This window comes from Lissotriton helveticus, chromosome 7 (genome assembly GCF_964261635.1).
Source record: "Lissotriton helveticus chromosome 7, aLisHel1.1, whole genome shotgun sequence".
In the NCBI taxonomy this organism is placed as follows: Eukaryota; Metazoa; Chordata; class Amphibia; order Caudata; family Salamandridae; genus Lissotriton; species Lissotriton helveticus.
Window position 1 is genome coordinate 1,566,028,437 of NC_136068.1, and position 21,949 is coordinate 1,566,050,385.

Sequence of the window (21,949 nt, forward strand, 5' to 3'; positions counted from 1 at the left end):
GATAACATTGACCAATTCAATGTCCAATATGTCTATGGGGCAGATTGTTAAACACGATACCCATGTGACTGGGCACACGCTCGATCTTTACCTCATATACAAATATCGAGCTCGTGGAGATACTGCCCGTTCCCTGGTCAGACCATAAAGTGATAAAATTCACCCTAAAGGTAGAGCAGGTCACAGCAGCCACTGCTCCCCAGCATAAGTGTGTCACCTATCAGGAATGGTCTAAGATTGACACTCCTAAACTGCAGAAGCAGCTTTTTATGACCATTCCGGAACTTGAGTTAGACAGCAACCTAGCTGCCGATCAGGTTTCAGTTGGGTGAACTCAGCGGTCAAAGTAGCAGTCCCGCTGAAAAAAATTACTTCCAGGAGGAAAAATCTTTCACAACCATGGTTCACCGATAAACTGAAGGTGCAAAAACAAAATTGCAGAAGGGCGGAAAGGAAATTAAGGGCCAACTATTTTATATGGAAAATAAATGAGGCCAATAATTCCAGTAAGGAATTATTTGCCACGGTGAAAACATTAAGAAACCTCAACACTAATAAATAGATAGACTGTAGTGTTGAACTATGCAAAACCTTAGGTCAGTTCTTTGTAACTAAAGTCAACTCTGTTTATGAGTCTTTCAAAACGACCAATAAGACTGTTACCCCAAGTCACTCATAGAACCAAACAGGGTTTGCCCACTGGATCCCCCAATCTGGGGTTCCATTTTTTGCCTCCATCTGTGGAACACATTAAACAGGTGGTAATGACAACTAGGTCTGGGGGCCTAACGAACCCTTGCCCACCCAAGGTAGTGCACCTGTTCCCTGATCTATTGAGTGACCAACTAACCCTGGTTTTTACAAAGATAATTAAATCTAGCTGTTTTCTAGCTGCCTGGTAAACGGGTTCAGTCCTCCCGCTACTAAAGAAGTCAAATCCAGACCAACTTCGAAAATTCCTTTTCCAGCAAAAGTACTGGAAAAATTACTGAATAAGCAATTGTCAACATTTTTAACCTCTGTAAATGCCCTAGACCACTCACAGTACGGGTTCTGAGAGGAACATGGAACTGAAACAGCTCTGATTATGGCAGTGGAGGAACTCAGGAGTGTACTGGATGCTGGAGGGAAGGCCGCCTTGATTCTATTAGATATCTCGGCGGCCTTCGACACTGTAAACCATGTTACACTCTTGACCCGACTAGCCGAAGTTGGAGTTCACGAGACAGCATTCAAGTTGCTATCCTCATATTTATCCAACAGAATTTTTACAGTTAAATTAGGGGATGCCACATCCAAACCCTTTAACTCACCGAATGGTGTACCTCAGGGGTCTTCCTTAAGCCCCACCCTTTTTAATCTATATGTTGCCCCATTAGCAGCTACAATAAGGAACTGTGGCTTACTACCAGTCTCCTATGTAGACAACACCCAAATAGTGGTGTTGGTCTCTAACAACTTAGAAGAGACAGCAGGTAGATTTAGCAACTGCATGAGACAGATTAATCACTGGATGCAGAGTAACTGCCTAAAATTAAATGGTGATAAAACCGAAATTATGCTGCTTGGGACAGACATCAATTTCTGGCCCCAAAATGGTGGCCAGATAGCCTAGACGACTGCCCATCCCCAGTGGATAAAGTCAGAAACTTGGAAGTGGTAGTGGACAACAAACTATCTTTTAATGCCCAGAAAAACAAACCTCCTTCCACATTGTGGTATATCCTCAACATGATAAAAAAACTATTGCTGTTTATTCCCCAAGATACTTGTAAAACATTAGTAACAGCATTGGCCATATCTAGATTGGATTACGGGAATGCCTTGTATGCTGGGATACACATTCAACATCTAACAAAACTGCAGCGCCTACAGAACGCCGCAGCAAGGCTGGTGCTGGACATTCCCAAATTTGAGCCAGTTGCTCACAGACTGGGAGCCCTCCATTCACTGCCTATGGAAAGAGGATCAAGTTTAAGTCAGTCTGCCTGGCCTATAAAGCCCTCCACTGAGTAGGATCCCACTTTTTAAAAACGCATTTGAAACAGTATGAGCCATCCAAGAACCTAAGATCCAGCCAGGCAAAGCTAATACATGTTCCTAAATTCAAGCAAGTTAGGTTGGGGGGGAGAAGCTTCCTGCTGCAGGCAGCTAAGACCTCGAACCTTCTCCCTATTACAATCAAAAACAGCCCATCACTACTCTCATTCAGGAAAGAGGTAAAAACCTGGCTGTTTACTTCTTAGATAGAACACCATTCGCCGGCAGATTTAGACTTTTACATTGACTCAGCGCCAAGATGCCAATGGGCATTCGTGTGCTTTATAAATTCGTAAATCAAATCAATCAATATATAGTCTGACAAATTCTTAGGTTTATGTATTACACGTCCCCATCTACTCCTTCTTTCTGTAACACAAGTTTGACTGATACCACAGTCTAGCATAAGAATGGGAACACCACTTTCGACTTCCTCGAGTTCACATCTTCCTCCAACCTGTCATAACTACTGATTTGTTCACAAAATGGTACTGTTCCATCGAACTGGTTAATCTTCCAAAAAACATATTTTGCCATTATTCAAACGTGCTGAATTACAAAGTAACTCCTTCACCATCATATGTTGAGAAAACCTACTTTCCTTTTCTTTATCGCTCCACTCTTCTTTACTCTTACTCAGTCACTTACTTTATGGTCAACTACTTTTTCACCATGCTTGGAATCATACCTTCTTTTGTAATCCATTCGTGACTTTTCACCCTTTCCCCTCACTGCCTCTGTAGACCACCCTACTAGTTTAGTTTTAGGTAACCGACCAACATTATCTTTCATTAATGAGGCTCTGTCTTTGATGAACACAAAAAGACTTTAACCTGTAATACAACTAAGTATAATCCTATGTGATCAAACCATTTTGGTAGAAGGCCTTGTTTCAAGACCTGTTTATTTGGTCCAGGCTGCAGGCAGCTTTAGATGTCTGTTGGCCAGAACTTAATCAATCAATCAGGGATTCTTTAAGCGCACTACTCACCTGTGAGGGTCTCAAGGCGCTGGGAGGGAGGGGGGGTAGCTCCGGTCAGTCGAAGAGCCAGGTCTTAAGGGTCTTCCTGAAGATGTGCAGAGTGGGGGTGCATCTGATGTCAATCTGGAGCTCGTTTCAGGTCTTGGACACAATGTAGGAGAAGGTTCTGCCATCTGTTCTTGCTCTGCGGATGCCTGGGGCTTTGGCGAGTGCAAGGTTGGCTGATCAATGGTTCCTGGGTACGTGGAAGGAGATTCTGTCGTTGAGATATTGGGGTCCGGTGTTGTGGAGGCATTTGTAGGAGTGGGTGAGTATCTTGAAAGTTACTCTCTTCTCAACGGGAAGCCAGTAGAGGTTGTGTTGGTGTCGGGAGACGTGTTTGTTTCGCGGTATGCTGAGGATGAGTCTGGCTGCGGTGTTCTGTGTGGTCTGGAGTTTGCGAAGCAGAGACTTGTTGATCCCAGCGTTGAGGGCGTGTCCGTAGTCCAGTCTGCTGGTTATGAGTGTGTGGGTGACAGTCTTCCTTGATTCAGGGGGGGTCCATTTGAAGGTCTTTCGGAGGAATGCAGAGGTAGTTGAAGCAGGTGGAGGTGACGGCGTTGACCTGTTAGGTCATGGAGAGGGAGGAGTTGAATACAATGCTGAGGTTACAGGCATGGTCTGTGGTGGTTGAGGGGATGCCGAGGGCAGTGAGCCACCATGTGTTGCCCCATGCAGAGGGGGAGGGTCCGAGAACAAGGACCTCTGTCTTCTCCAAGTTGAGCTTCAGGCAGCTGCTGCTCATCCAGGATGCAACGTCCTTCATTTCTTCCTGGAAGTTGAGTCTGGTGGTGATGGGGTCTTTGGTGAGGGAGAGGATGAGCTGGGTGTTGTCGGCATAGGATACTACGATACTATACGGAGTCCGTGCTGTCTGACTATGGCAGCGAGGGGGGCCATGTAGATGTTGAAGAGCGTGGGGCTGAGCGATGATCATTGGGGTACTCCGTAGTTGATTTCCGTGGGTTCGGAGGGGAAGAGTGGCAGTCTGATTCTTTGGGTTCTGCTGTTTAGGAAGGAGCGGAGCGTGTTGAAGGTGGTTCCCTGTATGCCGGCGTCACGGAGTCTGGCGGTGAGCGTGCAGTGGGATACAGTGTCAAAGGCTGAAGAGAGGTTGAGTAGGATCAATGCAGCGGTGTGTCCTTGGTCAAGGAGGGTGCGGATGTAATCTGTAGCGGCGAGTAGAGCTGTCTCGGTGCAGTGGTTGCTGTGGAATCCATACTGGGAGGGCTTAAAGAGGGAGTTTTCTTCTTTGAATTTTGTTAGTTGGACATTGATGGTCTTCTCTGTGACCTTGGCTGTGAAGCTGAGGAGAGAGATGGGTCGGTAGTTCTTGAGGTCCGTGGTATCTGCTGGGGGCTTCTTTAGTAGGGGTATGACTTCTGCACATTTTCAGTCGTCTGGGAAAATGCCGGTTTCGAAGGTGGCATTGATGGTGCATCGTAGTTCCGGAGCAATGGTGGAGGATGCTCTGTGTGTGGGGGCTGGGGATCATGGGGGCTCCTGAGTGGATGCCTTTCATGGTTGATGCTGTGTCTTCGGTGGTGACAGTGGATCTAGGAGGAGATGGTGTGCTGGCTGGTGTTTCTGTAGGAGGGAGTGGTTTCGGAGTCAGGCGTCTGGTCGTTGAAGTTGTCATAGAGGCTCTTGATTTTCAAGTGGAAGTAGGAGCTGAGCTTGTTGCAGAGGCCATGGGAGGGGTTGATGTCTGTGGGTTCGTCTGGGAGTTTGGTGAATACTTTATTGTATGATTACCTAAAATGATTTACAGATACAATGCTTGTTACTTTCAACAGTAGATTAGTAAAAATAAAAGCATTTAAAAAAGCTTCTAAAATGAGGTTGTATTTAAAAGAAAAAAAAACATCTAGAGACTTAAACATCTGTTGATCAGTCAATGCCCTTATATTACTTTGTCTTAACCTGTTGAGCTTAGTGCAAGATCACTAATGGCCATAACGTGCTGTGATATTAATTGCTCAGAGAAAATAGCAATGTTCTTGAACAATGGACTTAGCATAAGATCACTAATGTTGATATTGATGCTCATCGACAGTCTGCATATAGATTGTTGCTATGCTGTTATTTTTTTCAGTTTATTGAGTTTGACATAAAGTCTTTCCAGCTGCGGCAAAGAACTTCCTGGCACGTGCAAGCTCCATTGGTACAGTCGTAGTATATATGTATGTTAAATCCTCCTTGCATGTTCTTACTTTATTTAGGTTGAACATTGTCCTTAATTATTTACGCCACGGGCTTACCAAGGCTAGACAACAACAGATGACATGCTCTGCTGATTCTGTGTTGTAATGACACAGGCGACATCCTCTGTTTCCAGCTGGTGTAGTATTCCAATGTGCCCTATCGTCCTTTATTGGTAGAGTTAGCAGCCGGGTCTTCAGAACGTGTTGAAAAGCTTGTCTACCCAGAACGGCTTTCAGGTATTATTGGCATAGAGTGGTTCCACGTGATTTGGCAAGGCCCTCTGTGCCACAGATAGCTCTGATCATTTCTATGCCCTGGTTCCTTGAGACGATCTTTCCCTGTTTTTTTTAAAGGTTTTTTTAGGCTAGCTGTTGGCAGTTGTGATATCATTGTGTGATCGATCAGCTGTCAGCCATAATGTATTGTTAGCTGAGACAAGGTACCTAGCCCATTGACTAGTTTTGTCTGTGAAGAATATTTATAGTGCTTCCCTCATGATACCACGCCTTGTTGAGAATGGCAGCCTAAAGACCTTTCTGAAAGCCATGATATCTAAGTGCTCCAAATTCATCGGACAATAAGCCCGGGAAGGCCAAATGGCCATAGCTAATTGTTCAGAATAGTTTGGCTTGTATTAATCTTCGGATACCCTCCGTTGAATGGCTCACAGGTTTCTGATGTAGTTTGCACAGGGCGTGTGTGACCTTAGCCGCTTTTGTCTCCAGTGTTTTGGCCTGATGTATTGTTCTACTAGTATCTTCAAAAAGTACTCCCAGGTAGGTATACTTATTTGCGGTTGCAATTCTTAGTGGTCTCACTGAAGAAGTGTTAGCGGAAATGAAGGATGTATTCAATTAAATGAGGGGTTAACAAAATAGTGTTGAAGAAAGGTATTGTTCCGATTAAACAGAAATTGAGGAGGGAGACAGTTGTAGTGAGGGGTGAGGTCAAGAAACTTTTAGATGACATGCTCAGGGAGGGTATCATATAGCCTATTGAGGCTTCGGAATGGGTCTATCCAGTGGTTATTGCCAAGAAGAGTGATGGCAAACTTAGATTCTGTGTGGATCTGCACAGTTTGAACCAACATGTGGTGACAGATACTTTTATAAACGAGTTGTTATTCTTGCTCAAATGTGGTAAGTACTTACTAAGTTTGACTTGAAAAGTGCTTACCACCAGATCAAATTGCATAAGGATTCACGCAATTTGACGGTGTTTGTCACCATGGAGGGAACTTTTAGATTTACGAGGATGCCGTTTGGGCTATCCTCTGCAGCAAGCGTGTTCCAGGAGATTATGTCTGATGTGTGTAAGAGCTTGGACAATGTGAAATTCTTTCAAGACGACATCTTGGTCTTTGGTGGGTCCAGCCAGGAGCATAACAACACTTTGAGGTCTGTGTGGGGTAGGCTTAAGGTGGTGGGCTCACTTTGAGGAGGGAAAAATGTAGATTCTAGGTGAAGGAGATTGAATACCTTGGCCTTACTATTTCTGGGCAAGAGGTTCATCAGAATGTAGACTTATTGAAAGCTATTCGGTCTGAACCAGGTACCCATGATAAGGATCAGCTCCGATATTTCATGGGTTTGATCGAATATTATGCTAAATTTGTTAAACATGTTGCTAGTAAAACTGAAGACTTGAGGGTGTTGCTAAGGAAGGGATTTACATTTATGTGGGCAAAAGGCAACAAAGAGCATTTGATGTGGTGATGGAATACATTTGTGTTGCAGGGATCCTGGCACCATTTGACACGCAACTCAAAACTTATCTGACTGTGGATGCAAATGCTGTCTGTGGGCTCGTCTTTCTCAGGTAGATGCTGGAACTGAGAAGACGGTGGTTTTTGCATTGTGTTCTATAACAGATTTTGAGAGGAACTACTCTGTCATTTAGCGCGAGGCTTAAGCTGCTGCTTGGTCCCTAAAACATTTTAGGACCTTTTTATGGGGTCTTGCATTTTGCATTTGTACAGACCATAAACCTTTGCTCAAAGCTTTGAGTCCTGGAGGGGCTGGCAAGAGGTCTGCTAGGCTGGCTAGGCTAGCTTCAAGGCGTCAAGAGTATAAGCACCAAATTGAACACATACTGGGAAGGCAGAACGCACAGGCTGATTGCCTCTTACGCTTATCTTTGGAGTGGTTAGAGGTGGATGGACATTGTTCTTCAGCTTGGGAAAAGGAAGGTGCTGTGGCATCACTGTGTGAGGTGGAAGAATGCATTAAGGGTTCATTCTCTGCTGAAGAATGGTGTTAATGTATGTATTGTGATCCTGTCCTCCTGAATTTGGGTCAAATGGTGGTGTGTGGAGGGTGTAGAGAGTGTACGGTGCCTCTGTCTATTAGACCTTTTGTAAAAACTCTGGATTAGTTCCCTTTGAGTGACAAGCACGTGCTGATGAGAAATTACAAATGTGTGCCACCAGAAGGATTGAGTGAAAGTATCTTTAAGTTGGCTCACGAAGGCCACTTAGTTCAAACGATGACCCAAAAATGCGTGAGGGTGACTTTATGGTGGCCATTTATGGATGGACAAATCACCGCGTGGGTTGAGAACTGTGAAGTGTGCAGAGAGAGTGAGAAGAGGCTTAAGGCAGGTGTACAATTGTTCCAAGGGCATATTGAGGACCTGGGGTGTTCTTGGAGTACTGTGTGCTTAGATTTTATTGGACCAATGCATTTGCCGGAAGAAGGGATGGGAAATACTTTGGCTGTAGTGGATGTGCATTCTAAATAGTTAGTGCTAAAGTTTGTTCCTGATTTGATCACCAGAAAATCTGTGGAGACCTTGAAGAGTGTATTTTTGGATGATGAGCTACCTCATTTGCTTGTCACGGAAAATGGTACTCAACTAGTTTCTCATGAGATGAAGAGATTTTTGAAAAATTGTGGTACTAAACATCATCGCATTATTCTGTACAACAGCCAGGCCAATGGCATGGTGGAAAGGGCTAACCGGTTGGTTAAAGGTACTATTCTATGGCTATCCAAAGTGGAAAAGATGTCAATGCTATGGTGGATGATATGGTATGGGCTCATCGCATTACAGCTCATGGTGTGACCAATATTTCGCCCTTTGAGAAAATGCGGGGAAGAAAGCCTGGAACCAAAATGACTGCAGCTTAGCTCACTGGTACTGATCGGAAAGAGAGTGAGGAGGTGATTGGCAAAATAAGAGAGAGGGTGTCTGTTGGTGACTTGGTCAAGGTAAGACATGGAATGGTAGGCAGGGGATTGAGTACATTTTGGGGCCCATTCACAGTCAAGCAGGTGTGTGACTGGTGTGTGGTGTTGGACAATGGTAACAAGTGGAATAAACAAAAAGTGTCATTGTACCAGAAAGGACAGGTTGGGGACAGGCGAGAGTGTAAAGTTACTGTTGAGCCCCTTTGTGCGAGCTTAAATGGTTTCATACTTGTGAGTTATGAGGAATTGGTCAGCAACAAGGTAGGAGATGATAGTGCAGTGTGTTTAAGTGAGGAAGTGGTGATGCCGAGGCGCGCCCCGTACACGTCGGTATCGCTCCTCATGAGGAGAGTAGAGAAAGCCGCATTCCTAGACTTCATAGACCTCCTCGTTATTTGGAGGATTATGTTATGCTCTACTGATCTTTATGTCTTCCCTTTATCTTCAGCTCTACGTTTATTTTGTATACCAGTTCTATTGTGTAACTTTGTTGAATTTTTCTTCCAGATGGCATCATGCTTTTATTATGTTTTGTTTCTTTCTTTACTCATTTTCCAGTTTGTTTTCATTTCTACTCTTTACAGAAGGGAAGGGGGTGTGTTGTAATGCACAGCCTCCGGATGTCATCCAGAGGTTCTGGGTAGGAATGTTGTGGTTGCGTGATTCTTCACGCGGCAGTGGCTCTGTGGCTGGTGAAGGGAAGGATCGCGCCATTAGCTGGTGTTTCAATAAATGAAGCTCACAGCTTGATACCGTGTTGTAGTGGTGTCATTACTACACACCACCTCCACTAGGCAGCGGTCAGCGTCCACAACCTCCCACCCACCATGAATCTGCCACCCTCACTCATGAGGGTCGTCAGTATAATCATCAATTTGTGGTGAAACTCGGTACAGCACAGGTTCCCAGGGGCCCTCTTCAGGCCTGGCATACATATGCCTGACGACGCCCATCTGTGTAATACGATGGTTTTTACAGCCATCCGGAGAGCAGTTAGACAGCATTAAAAGTGGTTGTGGCTGGTATCTAGTTCGCTGACAAGGCCCTGGGTGGAAATAATGAATTGATGTAATCGTGTGCGGTGACCGCCAGGTGGCGATGCCCGCCTTTATTTGTGAAGCCCTTTGGCTCCCTCCATTCCTCCCTCATTCGCTGGATATAAGCCGCTGGGATCAGTCTCCGGCTGCCCTCCTCCCTTATGCCACTGCTTGCCTCAGTATGCTGCCAGCACCCAGGCTCCCGCTCCGCTCACCCCTGTCCTGTGACCTCAGGCTGCCATAACACGATGATCCGGACCTGCTGAGCTCCCCCACCCCTCCCAGGACCGCCGCCGGCTCATTCTCCTCACCCACTGGTGTTTCCATTTAGTGCTTGTTTTCCTGCTGCTGTGGCCGGCTGGTAGACTTGATCGATACCCTTTGGCGCGGGGGCACCCCAGGGCACGCACCAGGACCAGCCATGAGCGCCTCGCACGGGTACCAGCCGTCCTGGTGGGTCTACGTTCTACACCAGGTGCCGCGCACCAATTTCCAGTTCGAAGTGGTGGATAGTAACTTCGTCCCGACGGAGTGGAACTACCAGCAGGTAGGTGCGGAGCAGGGCCGGCTCGAGCGGCCGGGCAGCGCTTCGAGGCGCGTCAATGCACGGTGCGCGCTTTATACATAGCATCAGCTGTAACAACTGAGATATTCCCCATACTTGCAAAAGGGCTTTCCTTTCCGCCCGTGGAAGCCCACAGTCCGTGGCTCACAGCCCTCAGAGCGAGGTGCCGCCAAATATGTTCAATGATCGGCGTAAAGCACCTGAATGGCTTGTTGTTTATAATCTTTGCTGTTATACTCCAGTGGCCTCACAGCGCTACAAATTACGTGTTTTTATTGGGTGCAGTCAAATATGTTCAATGATCGGCGTAAAGCTCCTGAATGGCTTGTTGTTTATAATCTTTGCTGTTATACTCCAGTGGCCTCACAGCGCTACAAATTACGTTTTTTTTATTAGGTGCAGTCAAATATGTTCATTGATCGGCGTAAAGCACGCTAATGGCTTGTTGAATATAGTCTTTGCTGTTATTTAGCAGTGGTCTCGCCGCGCTACAAATTCCGTTCTTTTTATGAGGGGAGCCTCATTGGAGCTCTTTTTATCGACCCCGAAGCGTACCATGCAGAGCTCTTCGCAGTGTGCCAAGAGTCAGGCTCTGTAGAGATGTATACTTCAGGCAGACATCAGGCATCTGAAAACGATGCGGATTACAGCTCCGCGCATGTCGAGGCGCCCTCTCGAGCGCCTGTGTGCTGAACCCACCGAGCTCTCTGACTGGCCCCGTTATACGCTTTGCTATACTACAGATTAGACAGCGCGTTTGTGTGTACGATGGACGTCTTTCTTCAGGGAGGGGTCAAATGCTGTTTTGTGTTGAGGATTATCCCCGTCTCAGACGTTTGAGAAGCCCTGAGGCAGAAATGAGTATTGGTGTTGGTTGGTTGTGTGTGTGTGTGTGTGTGCGTGTGTGTGTCTGTGGTCGGTCATAGCCACCGCTAATACCTTCATTGTATCAGTGTCTGAAGTTATGCTAAGGTTGGTCTCTGGCAGTAGCAGCGTGCAAGAGAATGCTCCGCCTCGTGCCAGGCAGCCAGTTTATAAACCGTGGCAACTGTGTTAAAGTTCTTCAGTTAAACCAGCACCTTCACGGGCCACGGGGAGTTGAGAGCGGCGCAGGTGTGGAATCCGTGTGAATTTGCACATTTCGCCCTGGAGAGTGTTGACCTGGGCTCAGCAGGGCCCTGGCGGTGTAGTCGCCACAGTGGTTGTGTGGTGGGAAGAAGGCGTCTCTAAAGTGGCAGGTCTGCTGTTGTTTAATGTTAGCGGATTTGGTTTGCTCATAAAAAGTTGATAACTGTGAAATCATGCGCCTACGGATGGGGAGTCTCCAGGCAGGGGGCCCTGGCGGCCACAGCTGCAGGAGGGGGGGGGGGGCAAACATCAGTTGGCTGTGGACTGTAAGCAGAGTTTAATGCACCCCCGCACCCTGCACTGACAACAAACAGGGCGGGAACACGTTTAATACTGATTTATAATGCTGGTACAATAAATAATGTGAATGTGTGTGCATGAGCGGGAGAGATAGGGGTGCACAGATTGTGCTGGCTGAGGCCCCTCACACTGAAGGCAAGCGCCGAGCATTAGACAGGGTGCTCTCCGTGGTACTAACAGCGACTGTCCTGTACCGCCCAGTGACAAGCAGCCTCCGTCACAGCGCTAGAGTCAGACCCAGGTGTCTGCAAGCCAGCGATGTCTGACTCCAGAGGTCCCGATGAGCCGTGGTGGGGCAGGCAGGGCTCTGACTGCCCGATTACACTGCCCTCCGAGCTGCCTCTCAGAGCCGTCGTGCACAGCTTCAGAAATGTTCATGAGACTTGGGGTGTTTGGTTTAAAGGAGGGAAGTGTTTTTTTTTTTGCCAAGAATGTGGTCCCGTCTCCTCGTAGGACGCACCCTCTCTAGATTGCCTGAGATGAGCTGCTCCCCAACTCACCCCTGTCCCTGTTGCTGGGAGATATTTATCCTAGTTTCATAAAGTCCCAAGTGCTAAGAATCGGACACCACTTCTGGGAGAATGCATCCCCCTGGTTGCATTGTTGTGTGAACTCTGCAGCCCTGAGGTTTAATGTACATTTCCCTGGGGATGCATCACAAATTGTGCCATCCTTGGCAACAGTTTATCTAGTTGTCGTTTTATATAGCGCCGACTTCACTCAGCAGAGCGTCAGAGCGCTGCACACAGGCACACAAAAACAAACCATGCATTGGATGGAGACATAGAAAAGCAAATACTACTTACAATACATCGTGTTAAAGGAACACGTAGTATTTTGTTACAGTGATATAAAGGATGAGCAGTGGGTATTAGGTCAGGTAAATGTAGAGTGTGTAGCATTACAGTACACGTGGATACCAATAGATAGATAAGTAAATGAAATAGACCAACAGTTTGCCTGATGCAGAGTAGTTCAACCAGTGTGGTCCTTGAGCAAAAGATGACTGGGTTACAAAGAGTGAAGAGAAGCAAATACAGACCCATGGAATATGTATGAACATAGGGTAAAGCTACACATTGCATAAAGAACCATTGGTCAAAAGAGTCCACTGAGGTTAGAAGGTAAAGGTAAGCGACTGGTAGTGGGAGGTCGTAGAACTAGAGGTTTGTGGGTGGTGGGGGGGGGGGGTGCTAAGGAGGTCATGAATACCCAAGAGTTACGTATGAAGGTGAATCATTCTGTAATTGTCACAACCAAGTCGGTACTTAGATAACACACGATCCATCTCGGAAGAGCATTGGTAGGGTACTACGGACCTGAATGAAACCGCATTTATGTATGAATGTGTCTTAATTAGCCTTGCTATGCAAACGTACTTGTCTCTGGGTGGGCCCTGCCCCTGATTGGCTAGTAAAAGACAGTCATAATAGGGGTGCAGTGGGTCCCTCACATCCCTAGGCCCCAGTGGCTGGCACTTACAGTGCAATAGCTACATCTATACCTGTGGGCAAATCACGTTACCTCCTGAACCTCAAACCCCTTACCTGCCAGGGTTGAGAGTGCTAAAAACGACAAACCCCACACTTGAACCACTAGCCAGGCTGGTCTGTAACCCTCTGGAGCCTCCACTGACTGGAGTCCATCACCCTCACCTCGGAGGACGCTGAGAAAAGCGCCTTTAAAGTTGGATGCAGCAGAACTATTTAAGAAGGACATTTTTATCTAGCACGGGCATCGGCATCCTTAGGGATGTCTCTGTTACAAACATGGCAGATCACCATCCCTTCCTTCTTCTTACACGTGTCATAAGGTATTTGGAAATAAAAACAAGGGCTACAGGGTATCAATCATATTGATGACAGATTAACCCAGACTCTAAATCAGTCCTTGGCTTCTGTGGGGGTGGCCTTTGGTCCAGGCCTGGACATGTAACTGGCCGCACTAGGCATCGGTCAAGCTGTGAGGCTGTACCTGGCATATTTACAATTCACATATTGAGTGTATGAAGCAAAGTGCCTAAAAACCTTCTATTCCTGGTGTGCTACGGAACTCATCTCAGTCAGGTGGCAGAAGGAGAGATTTGGTGACGGAGAGATGCTATTTTTGATTATTTCTGGTAGTGGGGAGATTTCTCTTCCTTTCCTGCTGTGTATCTTTCAGCTGGGCAATGCAGGTGAGGCTTGTACAATGACACACAACCACTACAAGAACAGACGGTCCCGCCTGCTATGGGGAGGGCCACTGGAATTATGCAGCAGGAGGACCAAAATCTGTGGCACTTGACTAAATAATGCGGGAAGAAAATGTAAATTACGTGGCCTAATGCAGCATTTTGCGTGCTAGTATAACCTCGTTATTTTGGCATTTTTGCACATGTTAACACTATCTGGGCATAGGTTTCACCTCATTTGTACCAACCTGACACTCAAATGCAGAAATAAGCAACAGAAAGGTGGCAGTCAACCTTTACACTGCACAGCAACAAGTGTTGCTGCATTTTAACTAACTTTCGATCCGTTCGAGCTAGGATTTTTTTTGTTGTTGCTGAAATCTGAAGGTTATCTTCAGAATGATGATGGATTATGTGTGCAACTGTGGCAAATCCATAATTATGTGCAAAACGCTACAGCCACAAAATCCGATAACTCCAGTGGCCCTGGCTCGGGGCACCAGGACAAAGCTGGGAAACAGGTGCCTGCAGCAGAATACTGTTGGAGCTGTGGCCGCCGGGGTGTATTTAAACATTTGTCCACGATTACGAGTGCCTTGGAGTGAATATTTATAACACCTGAGAACGTCCACACCTTAGGGCCTTGACTATATCTGTCCAATAAATAACACCTGCCCCGAATATTTTCCATTTAATGTGGAATGACGTGCATACCAGTGCGCTTTCCCCCATTAAATTCCGGTAGTTATGACCTGCCGAAGCTTACTAGGGAGGGGGTGACCTTCTCCCTCCTCCGCCCGCCCCCCACACTGGAGTTTACTGCGTGCAATAAATGTAGCACACTTATAACTAAGTTTGTGCGCATACAGGTGTATGTGCGGACAGCAGTTTGCCAGAACTCTTGTACTCGGGCCTTTCGCTGCACAGAAGCCTCCTCTGGTGAGGGGGGTCGCCCCACGGACTGGGCGGCCACGACCACATGTCTGTGTTTCTTTGGCAGTCAGTCCGCGTGCTGTGTATTCAGAGTACGGTGGCCGCCTGGGAGTCGGGTTGGATGGGCGTTTGGGACTCGAGGTGAGACGGGTGTGAGAGAGGCTTTCCCACCTGTGACTCTACGCCTGTGAACCAGTCCAGGCTTTAGCGGTTCAAGCCCAGGCATGACCCCTCGCCCTCTCCCCCTACCGGGGCCAGACTGTGAGAAGTCTTTCTTAGGAGGCGAGGGGTTAACAGTATTATGTCTGTGGGAAGCGTTAGGATGGGGGAGGGGCGACGGGAGACGCTCTTGTCCATCTTGGGAATGCCCGAGGCTCCCACGGTGCCAACAGGAAAGGAAGGGGCGGGGGGGGGGGGGGGGGCATGGGGGCATTTGGGGGAACAAGCTGGAAAGAGCATGGACAGGGAGGCTGTTACAAGGGAGAGGGTTAGAACTCCACCTGTAAACACATTCGGCATGGGGTTGGTGGAGAGTACAGGGAGGGCAAGAGCGGACAGTGCTGTCTGGGTAACACTGAACCAGAAAAGCCCATTCAGCGTCAGGAGGTCCAAGCTGGTGTATAGAGCAGGGGAGGGCTATTCTTAGTGCAGCAGGTGCAGTGGCACCAGGTTGTAAACTATTGGGGAGCGCCGTGCCCCCATTTATGCTGCACCGTGCTTCCTACTAGTTGCAGAAATCCATCCTCCATGCTTGCATTAGGGCCCATGGAATCCTGCTACGTCACTGGTCTGGGCAGGGTCGTAGTGTGGAGGGGGTGGCAGGCTGTCCACCGAGTGGATTACCAGATGGACGAGTTAAGAGATACATGAGGAAAAGGTCGGTGCAGTGAATGGAGATGTTCATATGAAGCACGCGTCAGCTGTGAGCCTCACATCCATGTCAGGCGTTTTGCTGCTTCTGGTCCCACATACCTCATGGGCAGTGCTTTCAATGGGAAACAATAAGTGCAAGGTACTCTTAAAATGAGCTAGGAGTGTAGCAAGTGGGCGGGACTAGGGGTGGGGCTGAGGACAAGACAAATAAGACACTTCTAATATGTTGCCAATTACTTATATATTCTTAAGTGCGCAATCACAGAAACAAGCAGCAAAGCTCACACAGAACATTCCAAGAATGTCCTTTAAAATACCTCCCTAGTGTCTGGATTCTCTCCCTCTTTCACTAGCTTTTCTCACTCACACACAAACATGCGCAAACAAGCAAGCAAACATCCAGACACAAGCAGACAGACACTCATTCAAAAGACTCAGGTGGGATAAAGGCCATTTTACACTCCTTAGCACTCGCAGCTTTCTTAATTGCTGCTTCAGCGGGATGCCTGTATTCGAGTGTGTGCACACATACACACCATGGTGTGAATGTGATTGACAGCACAGGGCCTGTATGGACCCTGCTCTGTCAAACACAGCGTGGTGGGGAACACAGGACATTATGCGAATGAGCCCTGCCCCTGCCTGATCGTTTAGAGGTGGCTCCGCTTGGGTTACAGAGGTGCTCTGACTGTAGCCTCGTTCGTGCTCATGAGTACCAGCAACAATAAGCCTACCTTTGATGAGTACCGGTACTCTCCTTTGAAGCAGAGAAGTGCTGGTACTCTCAGAGCGATAAAAATGAGAAGTGCCGGTACTCAGTACCAGTGAGTACCGGCCCATTTAAAGCACTGCTCATGAGGAAGTGGGATCTACAGCGTCTTTCGAAATTTCAGTCCGAGATGGGAAATGAGCGAATTCCGTGTTAAATCCGAACCCCAAAATGCTCGCACTGCGGCCGGTGGGGCCGCAAGCCCACCCAAGTTAACAGATAACTCTGGGAGGCACCAGCAAGATATCAGGGAGGAAGTGGGTCATGCACTGCTTAGTGCGCATGCCACGTGACGTGCAAAGTCGTGAATTCACTGATTGGTTTACCCCGAGCCAGCGGCGGGGTGGGTCAGTCCACGTGAGGCTGATGAGAAGACGGGAGGCAAGGATCTGAACACTGTTCAGTAGCAAAGGAGGCAGGTTCCAGTAGAACCACTGCAAAATCCAGTGTGGATATCAACTGAGGGGAAGTGCTCCCCCCTCTGACGTCACATCTGGTGTGGTGAGGCATCGCCGAAGGGCCTTACTGTTGGAAGGAAGACTCAATGACGGCATTCACGGGAGGGCCAAAGGGCAGGCATGGGTCAAAGGGGATGCCCAGATTACCTAGTTACTGTTTCACGTTCATGGTCCTATTCGCTTTCTCGCCTACCATTTAATTTTGAATTTTGTAGTTATACATTCTGGAGTCACCCTGGTACATATAATAAGTATACCCAGTGATTGGGTTTATCACAACATGCTTTAGGCCCAATGTGTCGCAATCATTCTAACTCGCGTGGTAATGCATGACTTCACATTCAGGTCCACTGGAGCTCTTTAGGTGTGTTGGAAATATTCATTTGGTAAGATCTGTCCTTCTAGTTTCTTTCAATCCAGGCTCTGTGTTTTGCTCTGTTTGGAGCTCTTCAGGGGAGAGCAGCGGTACCACCAGGAGGCTAGATACTTTTGCACACTGTATTGCCTCAATGCCTGTTTAGTAACATCCTTTTCTGCAGTGGAAGTTCTCAGTTTCCAAGCCTCCACGTCTTGGGCAGTGATTGCGCCGCTCTGGAAGGTTCTTATGGACAGGCAAGTCTACTGGGACAGTACCGGTACTCTCCGATGAGACAGGCCTGTCGCCGGAGTTTGAGAGCACATCCTTGGTCCATTGGTACGCGCTCCACTGCAGAGTACCTTCTAAATCAGGTCAGGCGCTAGAGAGTGGGATTAACTGAGACCACATCATCCAGTGCACTCAGGCCCCACCGGCCCGCTCACGCAGAGTCTGCTGTGGGGCGCCCTAAGGGAACTGCCACGTTAATAAAAGAAGCATTTAGGCGTGAATATATAGAACGATGTGGAAGGGCAACTAAATGGAGGTTCCAAATCAGTTCATGGGCACTTTTAAAGGACACTGGCTGCAAAATGATTCCCCAAGCCCTGGGGCAGCCCTGTATCTAGAAGTGACAGGAATGTCCTGCATGTTGTAAAGATCACCACTTCTGCTGCGCCCTGGCTCGCCTGGCTGCAGTGTGTACCTCTGGTACCCGCAAGGGCAGGCACCCGAGGTCAGGTGAGTCTAGGCAGGACATGCCATGCCAGCACTGTGGGTGAGAAGATTGGCAGCAGCAGGAGGCTGGCATTATCCTGCTCTTCAGGCCTTAATGGGTTCCAACCAGTAAATGGCGTCATATATCACAATGATGGGTCGACCGCTTACAGGGCGTGTTAAATAAAGTCCAGGACAACACATGCACCAGAAGGGACAAAACCTCTCAGCCGCTTCCATACCAAGTCGCATCTACACCCCATTGCATCATCTGCACCATAAATGCACCCATTGCACGAGTGCCATATAATATCCGCTAGCAACAGTGCTTTAAACCTTTCTGCAAAAAAAACTTACATTTTCATTACTGTAAAATCTTTTAACACCTGCCGGATATACCAGTCAAAGAGCATTTTCTTACTTCTGCTATTTTTGTGAACCGGGGGAGACGTTAAAGGAGTGGGAGGGTGGTGTGCAGATTCAGTGCAACAAAGGCGCAAAGGGAAAGAATTAATGTCCTTTTACTTTCCACCAATGAGAAAATGCACCCATTTGCGTTGCCCCTTTGCAGCTGCAACGCATTTATCAGGTTTCTTTCTGTCTTCCTCTGTGTCACTTCCTGTTCCGGTGCGAGTGTGGCCATCAATACTGCAGCAGGCGGGTCTATCACCAGCCAGGAAGGACACTTTAAATCTCTATCCTTCTGGTTTAGGAAAAGAAAGATAAGACATCAGCGGGGAATTCCTCGGCCTGCAGGTTTAGTTGCACCTCTTGTTGCTCCTGCCTTGTTCTGTACATTTTCCGACCTCTCGAGCCCGTAAGACCAGCATGGATGAAGATATCAATAAGTTGCTTGAACAGACTGTTTGCACGTATTCATTGATGATGCTGTCCTCGTGCCAATGGCTGGAGCCCACGTGACTGGAGCTCTACCTATGACTTTGCAGTATCCCTTGTATCCTTCTCTGGGGTCTTCGATAAAGAGTATTGCTACCTTACGGCATGGTTGGAACCCTGATCAACAGTGTCTTATTAAAGCCACTCCATTGTATTTTCAGAACCATGTATCCACTATGTCCACAGGAACCATTTGGTGTGAATAGTAGTAACTTTTCCTTAATCGAGGCCCGCTTTGGCTTCCGACGGTCTATCCTTTGAAAATAACTAAAATGCTCGCTTATCATGTCCCACTTTCACCGGTCATGTATTAATGTCAGCTGCATTCCCTGCTCTTACAATTAATCAACCTTCACGTGGAAAACGTGATGCATGTCCAGCATGAATGGGCTCATAGAGGGTTTATGCAGCCCTTGGAGGAGCCAATACTAACAATTAATTATGTTAGATGGGTGATTGGGACCGGAGTAGAGTACTTCTGGGACCTGTGGTCACCAGCCTTGCCAGCCATGATTCACACTGGGCCTGAAGACCTTTCCATCTCAGTGAATCCTTTACCCCCCCCCCCTTTTTAGTGGGAGCACCTGCTACAGAGGCTGGGTTTAAATCCCTTCTCCCAGTAAGAGTGAAGATTATCTTCTAAAAACTTAGGGTGTAGAAAGAAGCTCTGTTGTGTGAGGCCATGAAAAAGCGTGTGGCAGAACTTATCAAGATGTAAGTGAGACAGGCATACAGCAATCCCAGACTGTCACATAAATCAGTATTTGTATCAAGGAGGATGTTGCAGGCTTTGAATAGTCAACTTGCAACTCTGGCCCCTTCTCCGGAGGAATATCAACCTTCTCACCCTCCTTCTGAATCAATCCGGTGGATGCAGCAATGTCCTTGTGGGTAAACTCATGTAAAGGGTGTAGCCTTCTTCTCAGAGTAAAAGAGTCCTGTAAGTCTCATGCGTGCTGTATGCACGGGCCATCCCTGGGCCTGGGATATGCAATATGCACAGTTATCGCGAGAAGAGAAATGACATGCTCTTTGTCGCAGGTAAATTAGGAGTCAATGGGGCAATCTGCTCACACGGTTGTCATATTTGTGATGTATTTTAGAGGCTGTGCAATGGCTCCTTTAGAAGATGCATTGATGCTCCCAATGATCCCTGGAAACTCAAGGTTGTGTTTTGGGAATTTTGGATTAGCGTTCTCTCAATGAAGGGATAACATTCGGTTTCTTAGCCTTATGGATTTGGCAAAATATTGATGTTCTCTACCTGTTATTTTTGCCATGATTAGATTGCAAGGCCCAAAAACAAGTAGAATCACAGTTGCATGTTAATGATAATTGTTTTTAGATAGAGTTCATTCACCATTACATAGTTTCTTCGAGGTGCACATGTAGGACGGTGATTGACAGCTGTGGAGATAGTGAACCCTCTGGCTGTTGAAGCTCCAGATCTTTCTCGCTCTGTGAAAACAAGCCGTTCACAGCTGATTTTGCAGGCTCTGAAGTTCCTTTGCTACAAGCCCAGTGTAAACAATATTGAAATAGTGAAATCTTGACAACACCAATCCTCGGTCAGTTCAATGTAGTGTGGTAGCTGCAGCTGTGGCCGGATCCTGCCTGGAAGTGTGACGTAGATGCCGATGTTTCAGACTGCGGTTAGGATTTGATGGTCATAACAAAGATTTCCATAAAACCAAGACCATAATTCTTTACTGGCCAAGTTAGGATTGGAGTGGCTCCCTAATTATTAGTCCGCAGCAATGGCAGACTGAAATCTGAAGGAAGATGGAAGATACTGAAATCTGGTTGGTTTTCTACTCTAAAGGTTTTAATATTCATAGCTGTCAGGTAAAGGATACTTTCCATCATCCAGCGATGAACTCGTTTTAGGCACATGGTGGTACTGTTGTTCTGTGGCTTTGGGTTCCAAAGCCAGTTGTGGGGTTGGACATCATGCGGTCACATATGGAATTTAAGCTTGTGCCAAGTTAGCAGCTCGGTCAGCCGTCTCACGTAAATATTGAACAGGACAGGTGAGAGCAGGCATCTCTTGAGGAACCCTGCAGGAATCTGTTTCATTGATGACTTGGAGGAAACCATTACAATTTGCCTACTTCTGTTTGCTAAAAAGGATTGTTCGGCGATCCTGGACCACTTCTCCGGTCTCGCCAGGAGCATAGTGTGGTCCATTGTGTGTTGTGCACTGTCAACAGATCGAGGAGGAGCAAGATATCTGTGAGATGAGTGCGTCCTAGATTTCACACAGCTGTCTGCAGTGACTGCTTTGTTTGAATCCTGTACAAAATGTTCAGTGAAGCAGATACAAAGGGAACAAAACCTACATCCCATTGTGCAAGGAGAAAGGAGGTTCATGCATTTTACTCTATAAACTAGGTCAAACATGGTGGGCATGGACCAGGAGGGTATACGTCTCCCTCACCCAAAGTGCACTGCATCACCCCCTCTGAGATATAGCATGTCTGAGCCGCATACTGCAGAAACCCATCCAAGAGTCAGGCCTGCATAATCTTGTGCCAGATCTACTGGATATAATACACGGGAGCCTGCAATTGCTCTAGAGGAGCCTGTCTCTAAATTCTATATTACATTAGAGTTGCAAAGTCTCTAGACCTGTAATAAGAAATTGACATAGATGGTCAACTGTAATGTGTTATGACTGTTGAGTTGCGACATCATACGGTTTGGTGCTTGAGCCACCAGCCGAGGCAAAAGGCTGGTCAAAGAGCATCATTACAGCTGCAATTTACACAATAAAAAATGAGAAATGGCTTTTCATTCTTCTGGCCTGTTTCCCTAAAAGGAGCAGTTTTCATCAGAAAGGAGATATTTATGACAACATGCTTAGTTTCATTGAATTCCAGGAAAGATAGAATCTATTTGCATGTTTTCTACACACTCTGGCCTGCAGCATTATTTGAAAATCTGATGATTTATGTCAATCTGATAGTAATATGTTTTTTACAATAAATCTCAAAATGCTATTTTGTGTGTTTAATTCCGCTCTACAGATTCTGCTTTCATTCTTCATGTCTGCATTCACACTAATTCTTTCATATATATGAGCAAGACACCAAGGATTTTAGTGGTTTATGAAAGGAGTGATGGTGTGGCCATGCATTATAAGGAATAAAATAGCCTCTGCCTGCCATACATTAAAAGGATATTGGTGTGGGGTGTGGTGTGGTATGTTTGAGTATCTGTCTGTGGGCTAGTGCATGACCGACATTTTAAAGTCTGTCCTTTGTGTCATCCGGCTTGGTTAGAATATTTGA

General features: G+C 46.9%; 1 protein-coding gene across 3 annotated transcripts in view; it reads left to right on the plus strand.

Moving 5' to 3' along the window:
• The first annotated feature begins 9,601 nt into the window (after window positions 1-9,601).
• Window positions 9,602-21,949, plus strand: part of TTYH1 (tweety family member 1) — a 271,334-nt gene continuing 258,986 nt past the window's right edge. For all 3 annotated transcript variants that reach the window (XM_078655064.1, XM_078655065.1, XM_078655063.1), the window contains exon 1: window positions 9,602-10,038. In XM_078655064.1, the coding sequence (XP_078511190.1) occupies window positions 9,913-10,038 (126 nt within the window). In that variant the 5' untranslated portion in view covers window positions 9,602-9,912. The remainder of the gene's footprint in view (window positions 10,039-21,949) is intronic.